The sequence below is a fragment of the Pangasianodon hypophthalmus genome, chromosome 19 (genome assembly GCF_027358585.1).
Source record: "Pangasianodon hypophthalmus isolate fPanHyp1 chromosome 19, fPanHyp1.pri, whole genome shotgun sequence".
NCBI classification, from domain to species: Eukaryota; Metazoa; Chordata; class Actinopteri; order Siluriformes; family Pangasiidae; genus Pangasianodon; species Pangasianodon hypophthalmus.
In genome coordinates, this window is record NC_069728.1 from 3,924,574 (window position 1) to 3,942,798 (window position 18,225).

At 41.0% G+C, this 18,225-nt stretch overlaps 1 protein-coding gene across 1 annotated transcript in view; it reads right to left on the reverse strand.

Annotated features, from left to right (window-relative positions):
• The window catches only part of scfd2 (sec1 family domain containing 2), a 147,760-nt gene that overhangs the window by 129,458 nt on the left and 77 nt on the right, over nucleotides 1–18,225 (reverse strand). Inside the window, exons 2-3 of the mRNA XM_026946930.3 lie at nucleotides 17,349–18,175; nucleotides 15,833–16,001 (exon numbers count right to left, since the gene is read on the reverse strand). Of these exons, the coding sequence (XP_026802731.3) occupies nucleotides 15,833–16,001; nucleotides 17,349–18,162 (983 nt within the window). The 5' untranslated portion in view covers nucleotides 18,163–18,175. The remainder of the gene's footprint in view (nucleotides 1–15,832; nucleotides 16,002–17,348; nucleotides 18,176–18,225) is intronic.

Below are 18,225 nucleotides of genomic sequence, written 5' to 3' on the forward strand. Positions count from 1 at the left end.
AGATATAACAGCAGCCAAAGGTGGCTCTACGGAATATTGAATCAGGGGGGTGAGTACTTATGCAAGCAACAGATGTCTGCTTCTTTGCTTAATTATCTGTGTGTCACAATAAAAATGTTTTGCACCGCCAAATGTTAGACATATTATCTAAACCAAATGGAAAAGATGCTGATTAAGTCTGCTTCAATTCCAGGTGTGGAAAAGTTCAAGGGGGTGAAGGGAGTCGCGGTGGATTGGCATTGGGTTGAATACGAAGGTAATGCATGCACACTGTCAGTTAGTATATTTCAACTTCAAGACTGTACCATTCATGGTACTTCTGAATACTAGCACTTACACCGGCCCTTGTGATTGACTTCTTCCTAAAACTATCCTACACTTGTTTTTGATCAAATGGTAAAAACAAGCTCCACAGCACTTATATCACTATTGCCCCCTTCAAGGGGTATATGCTTGAACAGTGTGAACCACCACATATTTAAGAGAAAACTCTCTTCCAAATGATAAGTGTAAATAATAAAACTTAATAAAGTTGTGTGTGCACTAAACATCACTGCACAGTTATGAGCAAGCAATAACAGACTTCTAAGCCCTGGAAAGTGTTAAACTGAGTAATCTAGCAATATTATAAACTAATAAACATGTCTGCTCATTATGGCTTTGTTTACCACTTAGTGTGTCTCGCTCATATTGCATAAATACTCAGCAATTAGCTACATTCAACCCTGAGCAGTTACACTGTAATTATAGCCATTTGCTAATTTAAGCTAATCACCCGCTCATTCACTCATTTGGAGCAAGCCAAGACACCTGACCACTACTGTGTGATAACATTACACTGTGTGTTGCAGACTTTGTGAAGTGGGAAGGAAAGAGAAAGGAAGGCAACGGAAGGCAAGGCAAGGCAAGAAAAGGCGAGGCAAAGAAAGGAAAGCCAAGGAAAGGGGAGGCAAGGCGAGGCAAGGGAAGGGAAGGGAAGGGAAGGGAGTGTAAGGCAAGGGAAGACAAGGGAAAGGAAAAGAAGGCAAGGCAAGGCAAGGAAAGGAAAGGGAGTGTAAGGTAAGGGAAGACAAGGGAAAGGAAAAGAAGGCAAGGCAAGGCAAGGCAAGGCAAGGGAAGGGAAGGGAAGGGAAGGGAAGGGAAGTGAAGGAAAGGAAAGGAAAGGAAAGGAAAGGGAGTGTAAGGCAAGGGAAGACAAAGGAAGACAAAGGAAAGGAAAAGAAGGCAAGGGAAGAATAGGGAAGGCAAGGCAAGGCAAGGGAAGGCAAGGCAAGAAAATGGAAGGGAAGGGAGTTTAAGGCAAGAGAAGGGAAGGGAGCTTTTAGATGACAACATTCTAATTCCAAGATAAGTCAAGAGGCCTCAAGCAGTCAATCATCTTTTTCCATAGATATTACAGAGGCAGTGCATAATACTGCATGTGTGCTATATACAGAAATATCAGTATACATTTTTTGTTTTCTATTGCAGTTCTTATTCTCTTCAAAGTGTACTCTGTTCTCTCTGTCCACACGTGATGCCAGGTTAAACTTTTCTTTACTATGCTCAATTTTGAAGTTTGCATTTTCAGTCTTTGTGCACAGATACCAATTGTATCAATACAAACTATGTCCAGACACAAAAGAAGCACATACTTATTTTACGTATTTACATATTCCAAATTCTCTCATCTGCTACTCAGTTTGCATCATCCGTGACTCCCTGAACAGCAAAATCATTCTTATTGAGCAGACCACACACACACACACACACACGCCCCTGAATATAGCATTTAAACACGAGCAAATTACACTGCCTGGAGGGGTTTTAGTATTTCATGTCTGAAAATATTAGATTTCTCAAACATGTTATTCACTACTAATCAGTGCTGTGCTGTTCATTACATGTTCCTCAGGGTGTGTGTGTGTGTGTGTGTGTGTGTGTGTACAAAACAGAAAGGCTTACAAAATATAATATATATTTATAATGCATTTGTAATATAAATGTGCTCCAAATGTCACATTAATACCAATCAAAAAAGATCAAACTCGAGGAGAGAAAAGAAGCTTCCTATGACCATATATACTCTTTGAAACAAGCAAACAAACAAAAAATCCACATTTTTGTTCTGTTTAATAAAATATTTCTGAGTGAAACAGGTTGGTGGTGGATCTAAAGCCAATCCAGGGAACACTAGCCATAACATGAGGTTGGGACATGGTGCCAGTCCATCAAAAGGCACCATGCACACACATTTTCGCACACTCATTCACACACAGGGGCAATATAGAAAATACTGGAATGCTTTTTGAGAAATGTAAGGAAACAGGTGTACCAAGAGAAAACCTACATGGACTCTGGGAGAACACAGACAGTAACTCAAGCTCAGGATCGAACGAGCCTCTCCATCTTCAGTAACCACTTTATCTTGGTCAGTCTACCAGTGGGAGCTTATACCAGGAACACTGGCCCAAGGCAGGAATATATATGTCTGTCTCTTTTACTGCATCCTTCAGTCTTAATCCCTTGAGAATGAAAACATGCAAGCTTTGGTGCATTTGAAAATAGGTTGAGTGTGCAAAAAGTGGAGCGGAGAATTGATTCATAAACGAATAATGGCAATCCTATGATCCAATTGTACCAAATATCACTGTTCCCGCAACTGAAAACGTCATCTGTTCTTAAAATGTTCTGACAGCAGCTTTATAGGCAATAGGACAGTGAATGAGTTCCCTCATGGTGGGTTTTTTTTCCCCCCTTCAAAGTAGTAGAGACTACACTCTTGCCATCACACACACCTTTATTTCCTAAAGTGTTTCTGGGCCTCTGAATTCCCATATAAAGTTTGAAAAGGTGCTTTATGGCCAGTCTGTTTGGCCATGCTTGTTTCATGATCCTGAAACAATCTGCACTCTTCTTTCTAGGGCCTCTTTAGCAGCAGGCCCAAGGAGCATCCCTGGCACACAGAACATGTTCTGCAGGGTTGAATTACACATGTCCAGCAAGGCAAGCTGTCCTAACCAGACTTGGCATGTGCTAGTAAATTGAGGGGTTCCAATGCCAGCAGTAGAACAAAAGATGTCAACTTCATTTAAAGCTCTTGATAAAATCCTTGCACTGTGGCATAGGGAATTCTGTGAGAAAAAAGTGAAAAAAGAAGGCACTACTAATGCTTGAATTCATGATAGTGCAACTCCCTGGTCAAATCAGCCTGGTAAAACCTCCCAGACGCTGCTGTAGACATAGCATCCTCACACTCTTCGGACAAGGAATGGGAAAGAAGGCCAGTCTTTGTAAAGAGAGCTCTGTTGACGAACAAAAGTTTGTGCATGGTCTCAGTTCTAGAGCCAGATCAGATCAGCCAGATCAGCTTATTACTGTGCTAATCAACTGTTGTCATGGGCATTTACACCTGGCAAGTTGTTTAGTCTGTGACACTTGGGTAAGATTCAACTTTGAATCAGCATCTAAATCCATCAGTCAGGCACACCATGGGAGGATTGCTGCAAAGTCTGTGTAAGGGACGTCTAAAATGAACACTTCCTCTTTAAGCTGGTCAGTGCCAAGGCAATGAGCACACTGGCTGGTGCTCATCTCCGCCTTCCAGAGCACTTAACCATAGGCTGTATGAGGGTGAGTCTTGGAGTATGACTCATTTAATAACCATAAAGAGTGTTATGATTAGTGGAAAAGCCACTTAAACATACTAGCAGTGTGTAGCTACAGATCTACCAGACTACCAGAGGGATGTGGAAAACTTGGAAAAAAAAACCCAGAAGATGAAACCGGAGAGAATGAGGGGTGAAATGGAGGGAAAACAACTGCATGTTGCAGTCCAGCTACTGTAGCAGGTTCAGAAGTAAACAGCTACTACAATGCCAAGAAAAAGTATTTGCCCCCTTCCTGATTTATTAAATACTTGCATATTTGTCATACCTACTTGTTTCAGCTCTTGAACCTAAATTTAATACAAGACAAAGACAACCTGAGTAAACAGGGTTGCAACTGTATGAGTTTCATGATACAATAACCGTATCTGAAAATATCACGACTATTATACACAACTATTATTATTATTATTATTATTATTATTATTATCATCAGTTACAGTGACCCTTAAAGGAATTAAAACAGAGGGTTTTTTGGTTGAACATACACTTTATTATAATTGAAACTTGAAACCAATTATTTAAAAATTGAAGTATGTGTAAAAAAAAAGTCTCCCTTTTGAAAATAAATAAAATAAATAAGAAATCTCCTGTTTGAACAAAAGAAATTGGGAAGAAAAAAAGGAGCAGGACCTTTAAAAAAATATATATACACTATATTACCAAAAGTATTCGGTCACCCATCCAAATGATCAGAATCAGGTGTCCTAATCACTTGGCCTGGCCACAGGTGTATAAAATCATGCACTTAGGCATGCAGACTGTTTTTACAAACATTTGTGAAAGAATGGGCCGCTCTCAGGAGCTCAGTGAATTCCAGTGTGGAACTGTCATAGGATGCCACCTGTGCAACAAATCCAGTCGTGAAATTTCCTCGCTCCTAAATATTCCACAGTCAACTGTCAGCTTTATCATAACAAAATGGAAGAGTTTGGGAACAACAGCAACTCAGCCACGAAGTGGTAGGCCACGTAAACTGACGGAGAGGGGTCAGCGGATGCTGAAGCGCATGGTGCAAAGAGGTCGTCGACTTTCTTCACAGTCAATTGCTACAGAGCTCCAAACTTCATGTGACCTTCAGATTAGCCCAAGTACAGTACACAGAGAGCTTCATGGAATGGGTTTCCATGGCCGAGCAGCTGCATCCAAGCCACACATCACCAAGTGCAATGCAAAGCGTCGGATGCAGTGGTGTAAAGCACGCCGCCACTGGACTCTAGAGCAGTGGAGACGCGTTCTCTGGAGTGATGAATCACGCTTTTCCATCTGGCAATCTGATGGACGAGTCTGGGTTTGGAGGTTGCCAGGAGAGCGGTACATTTCGGACTGCATTGTGCGGAGTGTGAAATTTGGTGGAGGAGGAATTATGGTGTGGGGTTGTTTTTCAGGAGTTGGGCTTGGCCCCTTAGTTCCAGTGAAAGAAACTTTGAATGCTTCAGGATACCAAAACATTTTGGACAATTCCATGCTCCCAACCTTGTGGGAACAGTTTGGAGCGGGCCCCTTCCTCTTCCAACATGACTGTGCACCAGTGCACAAAGCAAGGTCCATAAAGACATGGATGACAGAGTCTGGTGTGGATGAACTTGACTGGCCTGCACAGAGTCCTGACCTGAACCTGATAGAACACCTTTGGGATGAATTAGAGCGGAGACTGAGAGCCAGGCCTTCTCGACCAACATCAGTGTGTGACCTCACCAATGCGCTTTTGGAAGAATGGTCAAAAATTCCTATAAACACAACCTTGTGGAAGGCCTTCCCAGAAGAGTTGAAGCTGTAATAGCTGCAAAAGGTGGACCGATGTCATATTGAACCCTATGGGTTAGGAATGGGATGGCACTTAAGTTCATATGTGAGTCAAGGCAGGTGACCGAATACTTTTGGTAATATAGTGTATATCGCCCTTTGACAAAAAATAAATCAAACTGTACTTCCTTCTGAACAACATAAATGGGAGAGAAAGTACAGAACCTTTTTGTTATTATTTTCTTGAGACCAGATTATCATAGCAGCATGTATTTCTTGATTTCATTCAGGCCAGGTTATGATGAAGAAATGTAAGCATGTTGAGATTTTCAGGGCTCAGTCTTGGCTGCTGAGGTGACAGAATGTGTCTGCTTGTACTGAACATCCTCTCTGAAGGCACGCTTGTGGTAGGGATACAGAGATACTTTCTGGCCACATTACTCCTATGATTATTAACATATACTATAGGTGAGCAACATCGCAGCCAGACTGCTCCTGTCCGTACCTTTAACTCTCTCTCTCTCTCTCACACACACTCAGATCGGGGTCAGTGTGTGTGTTTGCCAGTCAGAGGTTACCAAACAGACAGACAACGCAGATGTAGCTGTGAGCCGGGATGTGAAAAATGATTTCGATGGCGTATTTTATGATTGAAGTTTAAACGTTCGCATGTTTTTTCCTTAGGGATAAAATGAACATATACCTTGATCTGCATGGAGGGATGGTGTTCTTGAATATGGGCGAACATGTTTGATGTGTTTCCTCCTTTGGCAGCCATCTTGCGTCCACATTTTTTGCAAACTGGATATCCGTCCTTGAGGACAACCCCCGTTTTATTTCCGGGATATCCAAAGCTGCTGATTTTAACTACTTTTTCGGCACTCGATGGGGATTGGTGATATCAGCCTCGCTTCACTCTGACATTTTCTCCGTTGTACGTGTGTGTGAGGAGCAAGTTGACGAGTCTGACAGGCCATGAAACCGGTATACCGCTGCAACCCTTTTTAAAAGTTTTTTAAATGATCATTTCATTTATTGAAGGGAAAAAAGGTTTAACCAACTGGCTCTGTGTGAAAAAAAGTAATTTCCCTCTTAGTTACTCAATTACCCAATTAACCAAATTTAATTGATTTAATTCAGTTAGACTACACACACCCAGGTTTGTTTACTGCCAGCCTTGTTAAATCTAAACAACACTTAAATTGAACCTTTCCAGCAATGTAAAGTAGGCTAAAATGTCTCAAGAAGAAATACACTCATGCTGCAATCAAAAGAAATTCCAGAAGACATGAGAAAGAAAGATATTGAAATACATCAATTTGGAAGTTTCTAAGGATCTGGGATTGCAGTGAACCACAGTAAAAGCCATTATCTCCAAATGGAAAAAGCTTTATGAGAGAGAAGAAAAAGAAAAGAAAAAAAAAAAAAAAGAACAGTAGTGAAATTTTCCAGAAGTGACCAGCCTACCAAAATTCTTCCATAAACACAGTGACAACTCATCCAAGAAGTTTACAAAAGACCCCAGATGAACATCTAAGGAACTGCAGGCCTCAATCACCTCAGATAAGGTCAGACTTCATGATTCCACCAATAGAAAAAGACTTGGCAAAAATGCAATGTGAAAACTATTGCGAATTAAAAGGAACATAAAGGCTGGTCGCACAATCACCAAAAAATACCTTAGGGACCCCCAAGCCTTCCAGGATAATATTCTCTGGACTGGGTTGAAAGTGGAAACTTTTTCGAAGACGTGTTCCTTTACATCTGGCGTAAAGTTAACACAGCATTCCACAATAAGAACATCACACCAACAGTCAAACATGGTGGTGGTAGTGTGATGGTGTGGGGATGCTTTGCTGCTTCGGGGCCTGAGCGACTTGCCATAATTGAACCATGAACTGTGCTCTCTATCAGAAAATCCTGAAGGAGAATGCCCAGTCATCAGTCTGTGATCTGAACCTCAGGCGCAATTGGGATGTGCAGCAAGACATTGAGAGCAAGTTCACCTCTGAATGGTTCAAAAGAAACAAAATTAAGGTTTTGGAGCATCCAAGTCCTGACTTGAACCCCACTGAGATGCTGTGGCAGGAACTTAAACAGGCAGTTCATGCTCGAAAGCCCTCCAATGTAGCTGAATTAAAGCAATTCTGTAAAGAAGAGCGGGCCAAAATTCCTCCACAGCGATGTGAAAGACTGATCTCCCGTTATCAGAAGTGTTTGGTTGCTGCTAAATGTGGCACAATCACACACACACATATACACACACACACACACAGTCTACATGTCACACCAAACTCATTTACACACATCTGTCTTTATTTATCAGACTCTCCACAACCTTATGAAAACTCATGAGAAAGGATCACTTCAAAACAAACCAACTAAAACACCAACCCACAGCAGCTACTATTACAAAGACACACACATATGCGCGCACACACACACACAGGCATGTCTCACACAACCACATATGAAAATACAAAGAGAACCTCTACTGTACAAAATAAATAAGTTGTCCTGCCCTCACACTGGTAGTAAAAATGCCAGAGCACTACCAGGTCAGGAAGAACAATTCTCCATTCAGCAGTCTGAAGTGTGTGAGGTCTCCCAGTGCAAGTCAAACCCAGTGACCACCCATACCACCCCAAACACACACACACACACACAGTGCCAGCCGAGCGCCTTAAACATACAGCTACTGTAAATCACTCCTGTATTACAACAGGAAATAGCCTACAATCAGGAGAGCTGAATTAACCAGACCTGCTATTAGAAGCCAAAAATAAAATCTTGTTATAAATATTCTATACACTTTTTCGCCTAGAATAACACAAAAGGAGTAATTAAATGTATGTCACAGCAGAACAGTATATGGGTGAGGCCCACCTGCAACAACAATAAGAGCAAAGGAAGGAAAACCTAAGCCAGTACAATCATTTATCAACTGAGCGTACGTATAGTTTTGTGCATAAACCGTGCACATGCATGTTTCTATGCATAGTGTGATTTATCGAGTTTTGCTTGCACATGAGGATGTGCTTATATTTCCACATGCTTCTGACCATAGTGGGTAAACTGATTATGAGGAGCTTCCATCCTACTTACTGTCAGTCATATCAGATGGAATGTAAATTAAAATCATATAAAAAAAGGAACGTCTAAAGATTGATTGGGCTGATGCCTTGTTTGAAGATCTGGCTCATGCAGCTTTGAGGAGCGAGGAACCTGAGGAGTGGATCAGCAGTCGATTTCATTTGTCCAGTGCAGTTTTAGTTGATTTCTATTCTAAACATTTTAGCCATGGGCACATTTCAAAAAGAAATTGGAGATAGGTCTGGGATTTCTCAACCAACTGCAAGTCAAATCACGACGCATCTTACTTTCATTCATATCGTTAACGATATGATACATTTCCAATACGTTACATTTCCAAACTAGACAGCGAAAGCAAAAATTACTAATTTTCACATCATTGTAAATAGGACAACAGAATACACACATGCTCACAAATACTTCTAAAAATCTATTTATCAGACAAAAGTGCCAAATAAACCATTTTTGTTTTGCTCTGCTTCGTGCAACAGTAGCTCTACTTCATTGCTGCTGAAGCTCATCTGCGCAGATCTTTTGGCATGCTCCATGTCATCTGTAACAATCAGTGCCACGGGTCGACCGCTTGACTTTTAAAGCGAAGTTGTTTACCATATAAGGCGATTTGGGGGCGTTTCTTTATGCAAATCAGTGATCGTGTGAGCAAGCATGTTAATTTAGAATATGTGGGATTCATCAATGGCCATTGCGTACAGCTGTGTGTCAGATAAATACCAGTTTTCTCGTGTGTACTAGCAGCTCTTTTTAGAAGACGCACAAATTTAGACCTTTTTTTCTAAACGCTTTGATTAACGAGACCTCTGGACATTTCATCATAGACAACAGTTTATTATGTACAGCAGTAGTTAACTAAAAACCTGATCATTATGCTATTAATGGCTCGACTGAAATAAAAAAAATAATAATTATTGTATATACATCAATTAGAATACTGTAAACTGTAATATAAACGGATATAAATATAAATCCAATAAATTAAAAATAAATTCACATTCATAATTGGGATCTTTGCATACATTTTGCACATATATATTCTGCACATATATGCTCGTGTGATGATGCATGGCACGGACAAAATATATTTGTGGATATAAAGATATAAAGATCATGTTAAAAGTTTGAAAAAGTTTCCGATTGACATCTTGAAGGACAATGATGACCTCTGGATTTTTCACGACCCTGACCAGGATAAAGATGAAGATGAATGAATGAATGATGTCAAATTTTTTATTTAATCAAAATAATTGTTGGAATTAATGCATTTGGATCAATGGAAACATTTGGAAGTTAAAAAAAAAAAAAAACAATGTTTAATAACAAGAAAGCAGGTTAATTTTTTTTAATTACTCTTCCTCATGTCCCTTCCTTAAGTCTTCGCTTTACCCTCTAAGGACAAGACATGTAATCGTGTGATTACAAACTGAAGTAACATCAAAAGTGACATATCAATTGAAACACTACTGCATGTGTAATTGATGCTTAAATGTTGATGTATACTGTATAAAGCCTAGACAAGATTGTATAGAAGACTATTCATCTCCTGGTTTCTCATATGTGCATTCTGAAATGGAAATTTAAACACAATGTAATTGACTTTGCTCTAAGTAGCTTAGGAGGTGGAAATTTAAAACATAGGCTCGCATCACATGAAGCAGCTGTGTGCTCTGGATGCCTTCTCTCTCCGTGATTTCTTCGAGTGTATTTAAAAAAAAAAAAAACCCTGATACATCATTAACGACAGTAAACACTGATTGATGTCAGGATCCTAGGCTGAAGGACAGATGGTGTCAAGGTGTCAAGGTGTCAAGAAGGTGCCAATTAGAGTACTGAGAAGAAACCAAAAGAATCATAAGGTACATTTGGTGCACTGGAAGTGGCCTGGTTCTCCTCTAGTAAGCTTAAAGAGCTCCACCTCCCACTGAGCTTAAAGAGGAGAAGGAGAAAAGCCGAGCCACCCAGAGAGATTTTTCCCACCCAAACCACATGAGAGGCACCAGGAGGAGGAGAGGAACAGATGACAAGACCCGCCTGATTGTAGAGAACACGACGGGTACTGGAGCTAGACATACACACGTAGACTCACGAGGCATGCATGTGCGCTCTAAGACCTTGTCTCAAATGGATTAAGTCCAGAGGTCGTCCTTCAAGTCTGTGCGGACCTACAGTACAGCAATCGCAAGCAAATAAGACAGTAATTTACTACATTTCAGGATGTTGCCTTTTACTGTACTGATTCTACAGTTGCATGGCAATGCTTCAATAAACTTTTGTCACTTTTTCATCATATGAAGTCATTTTGTTTTGACTTTTTTTCATCATTTTCTTATTCATTGACTTTACAGCTAACACATGTCACACACTGCTATAAACACAACTATCTGCTGTGAGTGCTTATAGCTCCAGTAGCGATCACAATGGGTTTTTATGTCAGAGATAGGAGTGGGCGAGATGATGATCTTAGACCGTGAATGATTAAAATGCCTCCACGATCTGTTTTTACAGAGAGACTGCATATACTGTGATACTAAACACTTGTTTTCAGTTGTGCTCTGACATACCATAGCAAGTTGTTTATCTGACCAGACTTCACTCTATTTGCTAGTCCAGCTCACGTCTCCCTGACAGACACACGAACAAACCAATAGTAGCCAAGAGTAGGCAGTTCCTTAGCTTAGCCTTCCTACTCGGATTGTTTAGCCTAAAAAATTCAGCATTGGTTATATGGAACTGCTGGAATTTACATGACAGAAACGGTGGAAACAATGGTTGTTTGCAAAATATGCAAAGGCAAGACTGGTAGACCGAGGAAACATAACACAAATTCGTTTAAACACCATGTTTGGTTGTTTGTTCACTAACTTGCAAACTAATCCAAACCAAGAAACCAACAAGGAAAAAAAAAAAAAAAAAAAAAAAGCGATAAATTTGTGATAAATTTGAGGATTTGTAGTAACCTCAAAGTTTGTAGTAATATGTAGTAACCCCTAAATAAGAATCAGGACAACCTACAGCCTTGCTGACATCACCAGCACGTGTAAATGAGACCGCAAATGCACTATGTGGATGCGCCGAGACTCAGACATGCATATCAGCCCATGATACACTCATCATCACCCGGGCTTCCTTTAATACAGTGTACAGTATCAGATTGTTCGTTACAAGGCTGAGATACATCTGCGTATTGTACACTACATTCAACGGGCTGCACAATAAAGTAGGCTATTCGTCATAAAATACCACATATGTTGTGCAAGGTGTAATAAACTCTTAAACCTAATCAAACCCACACTCCTGCCTCTGAAAAAGTAACTTCCTTTTCATCTTGAATCAGAATAGGCTACAAGGCTTTTAAATAAAAAAAACATGTTGCTTTTCATGAGCCAAAATGCTGGCATATTAGCTGGCGCTAACACACACACACCTACACACACATTCTCTGCATTTCCCAGCTGATTAAATCAGGGTTAAAGACATCACCACAGCGATTGGGAAGGTCACGTTTGGAACGCAGAGAACGTAGGATTCAAAAACATGTATGCGCTACAGAGAGTTGCGTAACTTTCCCAGCACAGCTAGCAAACAACAGAATGGGAAACAAGCACCCCATGCTTCAGACACACCCCCCAGTATGGCTGCCAGGATTGCCAAATAGTGGTAGTTTTTAAACAACAAATCAGAACTATATTTGCACTACAGTGAACTTGCTTCCAACACAAAGACTGAGAAAGAGAAGAAAAATGTGACTCCTTTAACCAATGACCAGTTTTTTCAATAGTTTCAGGTCTTTTGTGTAATTTTGCTGAGACCTGGCAACCCTGCACACCAGAGCACCTAATGTTAAATTAGTAACGTGTAACATTCAAATGCACAGCTTTTATTTTGTTACTATCAGGTCAGCACTGAATGTGGCGCAGAACTACATTTCCCATCAGCCCTGGCACTTCACGTTAATCAAGTACTTGAGTCACATAACAATCTAATGAGCACTTGTATTTAAGTTCTGTCTTTGCTGGCACTCATGATCTAGATTTTGTCACCTTCCATGTTTACCAATGTATTGTTCATATTCTAGACTTTCTATGCGTTTCACCTATTAAAATGTTATTCTGCACTTGCATCCATCTCCGATTCAAAACCTGACAGTTACATGTTGCTAAGAGTCTGAATGCATCACACAAACACTGTGTTGCTTGTTAGTTTCATTTATTCTTCTTTTATAATGTTGGATGTGTTTAATAAATTGAAAATGGAAACCTGAGGCACATTTTCAGGCAATGCTTATTTTTGCTGTATCAAGACACTGCAGCTTCATCTCACATTTAATTCTCTAGTACATCCATCTTAACTCATTTTGTCTACAGAATCAGACAGAGAGAGAGAGAGAGAGAGACTCTGATGCTGTTGCTGGTCCTCCTGCATCACCAGCTCTATGCCATCTGGGCCACAGTCAGCTCCTGTTTACTGCCATCGAACTCTGGCAGTGTGGTTTTGCTTAATGCTGTGGTGCTACTGCAATACAGTAATGACTGTGATCATTAGCGGGGATGTGGTGCTGGTATACAACATGTGGGGTTTTGTCTCCATGGGTGTGTGTGTGTGTGTGTGTGTGCACTGTTTAAATTTTGATGACTGCTAATAATTCCACTTATGATGTCATGACCCAAAAGTCTCAGTGGGAGATTCAATCAGGGTTATCATTCCTGTAAACCAGCATTCTCCATGAGTAATGCTGCAATTGACTAAAGCTCATACCTTCTGACCTCCGACTAGGAAAAAAGAAAAAAAAAAAGGAAAAAAAAAACGACCCCCAACTCAGAATTCCTGCTCAAAAAGTCAGATGTGTCTCCTCAGCTCCGAGTTCAGCACATTACATCATATCAACATGGTTGCTCAGATCATCAACAGTAAACAAAGTAAGACATCTTTACTTTTAATAGAGCTATATTGTATAGAATAGTATTTCAATCAACACACATAACACTGAGTATACAATTCACTGTTTTGGGGAGATAAATCTATCATATGGCTAATGTTAGCTGGCTAGATTGCTGGTAACAGAAGATGAACATGACGGCATCCATGTTTTTCCCCACTTTGCAATCATGTAATTTCTAGGGGTTTAATGATGCATCATTACACAATGAATTTCACAATGTGCATCATGGGAACGTGTGATTCACATAGAGGGAATCAGCATTAATTATGAATCTAATGCAATTGCATTGTTTGAACACCAGAGGTACCAATCCACGCAACCCGTAGAGTTAAAATATACTGAGCACGTGCTGGTCCCAGCTGCTCCAGATCACAAAGACTGACACTCGTTATACCTTACACGACCACATTATAACAGTTAAAAAGAGCTCTTTAGTAGTTTTCAAACAACACCAGCCACGTATTGCTGCAATCTACAGTGCTCGAAAAAGAGGTTGCGGAACTAGGGCATTTTAGCCGACTTTGGAACTCTATTTCTGGTAAAAAAAATTACGCTTCTGGTGCCGCTACAGAGTTTCAATCGGTCATTTTCCCCTGGGTCAGGGACTTTGTTTATTAAATCCAATTTTTGGGAGAATTTATACATTTATTTTTAACATATGGTGAACCTGTATTACATTTTGTTTACAATATTAAACCTCTGTTCATAGCAATCTTTAATTTATTTAGTTTGAATTTATACAGACAAACTTGAATTTATACAGACAAAAAAATGCCCATGGGTTTGCATTGTTTATGAAATAAACAATATTCAGAAATAAAAAAAGGAGTCAAAATATGTGTATCATTATACCCCTAGAAATTTCGCATTGCGACTGGAGTCAAATTGAACGCTGTATTAAATGTGTGTCTCAGCAGGACAAGAGATTAATCCGAGATTAAACGTTTTAATGCCACTAACCTTATCTGTCAGATCCTGAGCCTTAGATCTGAGGACTAACTGAGTTTGAATATATTAACCACCTGTCCAATCCTCAGTCTGACAGCAGATCCAATAGAATGTAAACTGCTTTCCTCAGTGATGCTTTTAACTTTAGGCTAAACTTAAAAGCCATGGCATCGTCCATTAAGTCAGCCCTTATAATGCACAAATAACTAAAACATGATACTAAAGTTTATCTGGGAGAAGGTTCAAACACTGAGTGTAAAGTGTCTGATCTCTAGCCTGTTTTTTACTGCCCTGTCAAAAGACTTTAAGGATTAACCACAAAATAAAAACAAAAAATAGCTCTACTCGCTTAAAAAGTGTTTTTACAATGACACAACTAGTTAATGTGGCCAAAGAAAGGCTGAGTTCAAGTGCAATGCAATGAAGTCATTATATTGAAAGAAAAAAAAAAACCAACAACATAAAACACTTTTCCACTTACAGCAATGACCTGTTATTCTGAAATAAATCCATAGACTTGTTATATAATTGAGAAGAGCAGAATCACTCAAGGAAATAGAAACCTGGAGTCATTACCACATCCTGCCACACAGAAAGTGACATCGGCCAAACAACATCGCCCATTATTTGTATTATTCTAATACAAATAGATGAATTTATGATGACTGGCATAATACGGGAGCAGTATGCAAAACACAGGGCTGGTTTTGTGGATCTGTACATGCCAGTGCATATCTGCCAAAACTCACACGGGAAACTCCCATACTCCCTCCATGTTCCAAACTCAATTACTTCCTTTCTTCAGGGGGATATTTGGATTAAAAACAACAATTCGGTTCACATTTGAACCGTTCAAAGCTACTACATGCACACATGTGGATAGGAAAGGCATGTACAATAGCACAGACTCTTATTTAATGCTCCATAATTTGTCCTAAAAAGGGGAAAATTACTCCTTAGTAATAATTTCATGAGACTAAATTATAAGGTTAAAATAGAAAACATATTTTGGTCTAGGCTGAGGTTCATTTTCATGCCTGGAAAGCTGACCTTAAATATAGCAAAAGTGAGGAAAAATAGAGAGAGTATACCCAATACTTTCATCCACTACAGAGGAATGTTTTAGTCAGTCACATGCTTTTTCAGCCACTGTATGAATTCATTCTCAACTGACTGATGCTTGGCTTAAAAATTGAATTTTTATATAAATGGAAGCCAAAAAAGGGGTTTGAAGCTAAATATGCGGTGTAGAATTAACCAAGTTACTTCTTCCCCTACAGACAAAATGTCAACTGTGTATCTTTAAGATACTCAGGCCGATGATGTGAAGAGACCCAGAAAGCTAAGAGTTCTTACCGTAAAGCGACTCTAGACTTGGTGTCAGTGTAAAGGTACTCAGTGTTATGTCATTGGTACTGTTCTGAGGCAGTGTAAATGGCCTTACTGAGTCTGTCCCAGGCAGCCGGGTGCCAGGACACCCTGTGCCTCAGGTGTGCGCTGAAGATGCGTCAGCTCCAGCATGTCTACTTGAACATCAGTCACGTGACCCGGCAACGGAGGCAAAACGGACAGTATCTTCTCCACCAGGCTGTCACCATGATGTCCCACAGCTCCTGCGAGAGAAGAGAAGTTACCATTAGAATCACTTTCAAAATGGCTGACAGTGAGCATGCAGAGTTTAGTTGCTGACCTGCTTTAAACCTCAACCCATCAACAAATTATCAACGAGATTTTAATTTAACTTTAAAAAAAACTCTGTAGGGCTGTGGTGCTCAGGACAGGAGCCTGATCACTTTAACACATACAATCATTCATCTTCAGTAATCATTTCATCCTAGTCAGAGTCGAGGTGGACTCTGAGCCTATCCCGGGAACACTAGGTGTAAGGTGGGAATAGATCCTGGATGGGATGCAAGGCCATCGGAGGGCATCTTAAACACACACATTCACACCTTACTGGTCTCCAACACACTTACAGGGATGTTTTAGGGAGATGGGAGGAGACTGGATTACCCGGGGGACACCTATGCAGATACGAGGAGAATATTCAAAACTCCACACAGACAGAAACCTAATCTTAGGATTGAACAGTGGATCTTAGAGCTGTGAGGCGGCAATGCTACCTGCTGCACCATCATGCTGCCCTGGACACTAACATAAAGAACAGAAGGAGCAACATACTGTCACGTAAACACCATCACATCACTACCCTAATCTATCCATGAGACTTCGCCCTTTTCGGTGTCATGGGTCATGTATTGTATTCAACAGGATGCATGCCTTGGACTTTTGCAGTGCACTATGGGGTTTTATGTATATCATGTATATAATATTCTCCATCACACCTTCAGGCATGACTAGCTAGAAAACAATGCACCATATCATCAATATCACTGACAGATGGCTCAAGTATGGTTTATAAATGGAAAGATGGAAAAAGAGAGCATGAAAGAGTGGAAGATGAGATTTTTATTGATAACTTATTTGAGTATGTAATCTTAAAATACTCTATATGGTCTAAATTATGTGGACACCTGACCATCACACACGTGGTTCTTCCCTAAACTGCTGCCACAAACATGGAAGCAAGCAATTGTTTTGGATGTCTTCGGACGCTGCATGACAATTTCCCTTCGCTGGAACTGTTCCAGCATGACATTACCCCTGTGCTCAAAGCGAGCTCCATGAAGACATGGTAGTTAAGGTTGGAGTGGAAGAACTTGAGTGACATAACTAACGCTCTTGTAGCTGAATGAACACAAATCCCCACAGCCACGCTCCAAAATCTAGTGGAAAGACTTCGCGGAAGAGTGGAGCTTATTATAACAGCAAAGGAGGACTAATGGATGGAATGGGATGGTGGTGGTCAGGTGTTCACCAACTTTTGCCCATATAGTGATGGGACTGCTTAGTACTTGTTTTGATTTTGGACAGCTAGCTGGTGCAGTGTAGTACTCGACCTGTCAGATCAAGAGTTCTGTCAATGAAGAGCACAGAGGCTTTATGTGCTGAGGACTTCCTGCGGTTTTTAGCTTGGGGATGATTGGCCAGCTCGGAAGCGATCAGGCGACTCATTGGGCCCACGGTGAAGCTTTCCTCTCGCGTGTGTGTGAACTCGAAGAGGGTGTTCAGAGCCGAGACCAGAGCTCTGATCTTAATCTGCAGCTCATTAGGGAGAGCCAGCATGTCCAGGTCGGAGAGACTGGCGAAGCGGCGTTTCTCCGGCCGCTTGTGGTTGATGGAGGTGAGATCAGTGTCTAACAGCGGGAACAGATCAGCAAAGCCGGGCGCGATCAGGAGCTGAGAGGACGCCCTGGCGAAGTGCACTGGAGCATGCATGACCTGGGCTGTGTACTCAGCATTGCCCATCCACCCGCACAGCTTCTCTTCGAAGCGTGTAAACGCCACATTGCCCTCCGGCTCGGCGGAGACTCCGTCAGCGAGCAGGTGCAGAGAGTGCGGCACAGCAGTGAACACTACACAGTACCTGAAGTGGCTAAGAGAAACGATGTCCTTTATAATGTCCGCCGTTCTTCCTTTCAGCAGCGTGCTGACCACGAACACCGCTTTGGGCTCGTTGTCTGCGCCAGCTTCGAAGCTGGAAAAGCGCTTGACATTGCGGGCTCCAGCGCCGAACAGCAGAGCAGCCCCTCCGCTCCAGTGCAGGCTTTCCGCACACGGCTCGTCCATGAAAACAACCGCTTTGTTTACCTTTGACAGCACCTTCTCCCACATCTGTCCGGGGAAAGACGTGAAAACATCTGCGGACAGCATTGTTCCAGAGGGCCTGACGAGGAGAATACAGTAAAAAAAATATATATATGTATATCTTGCTGT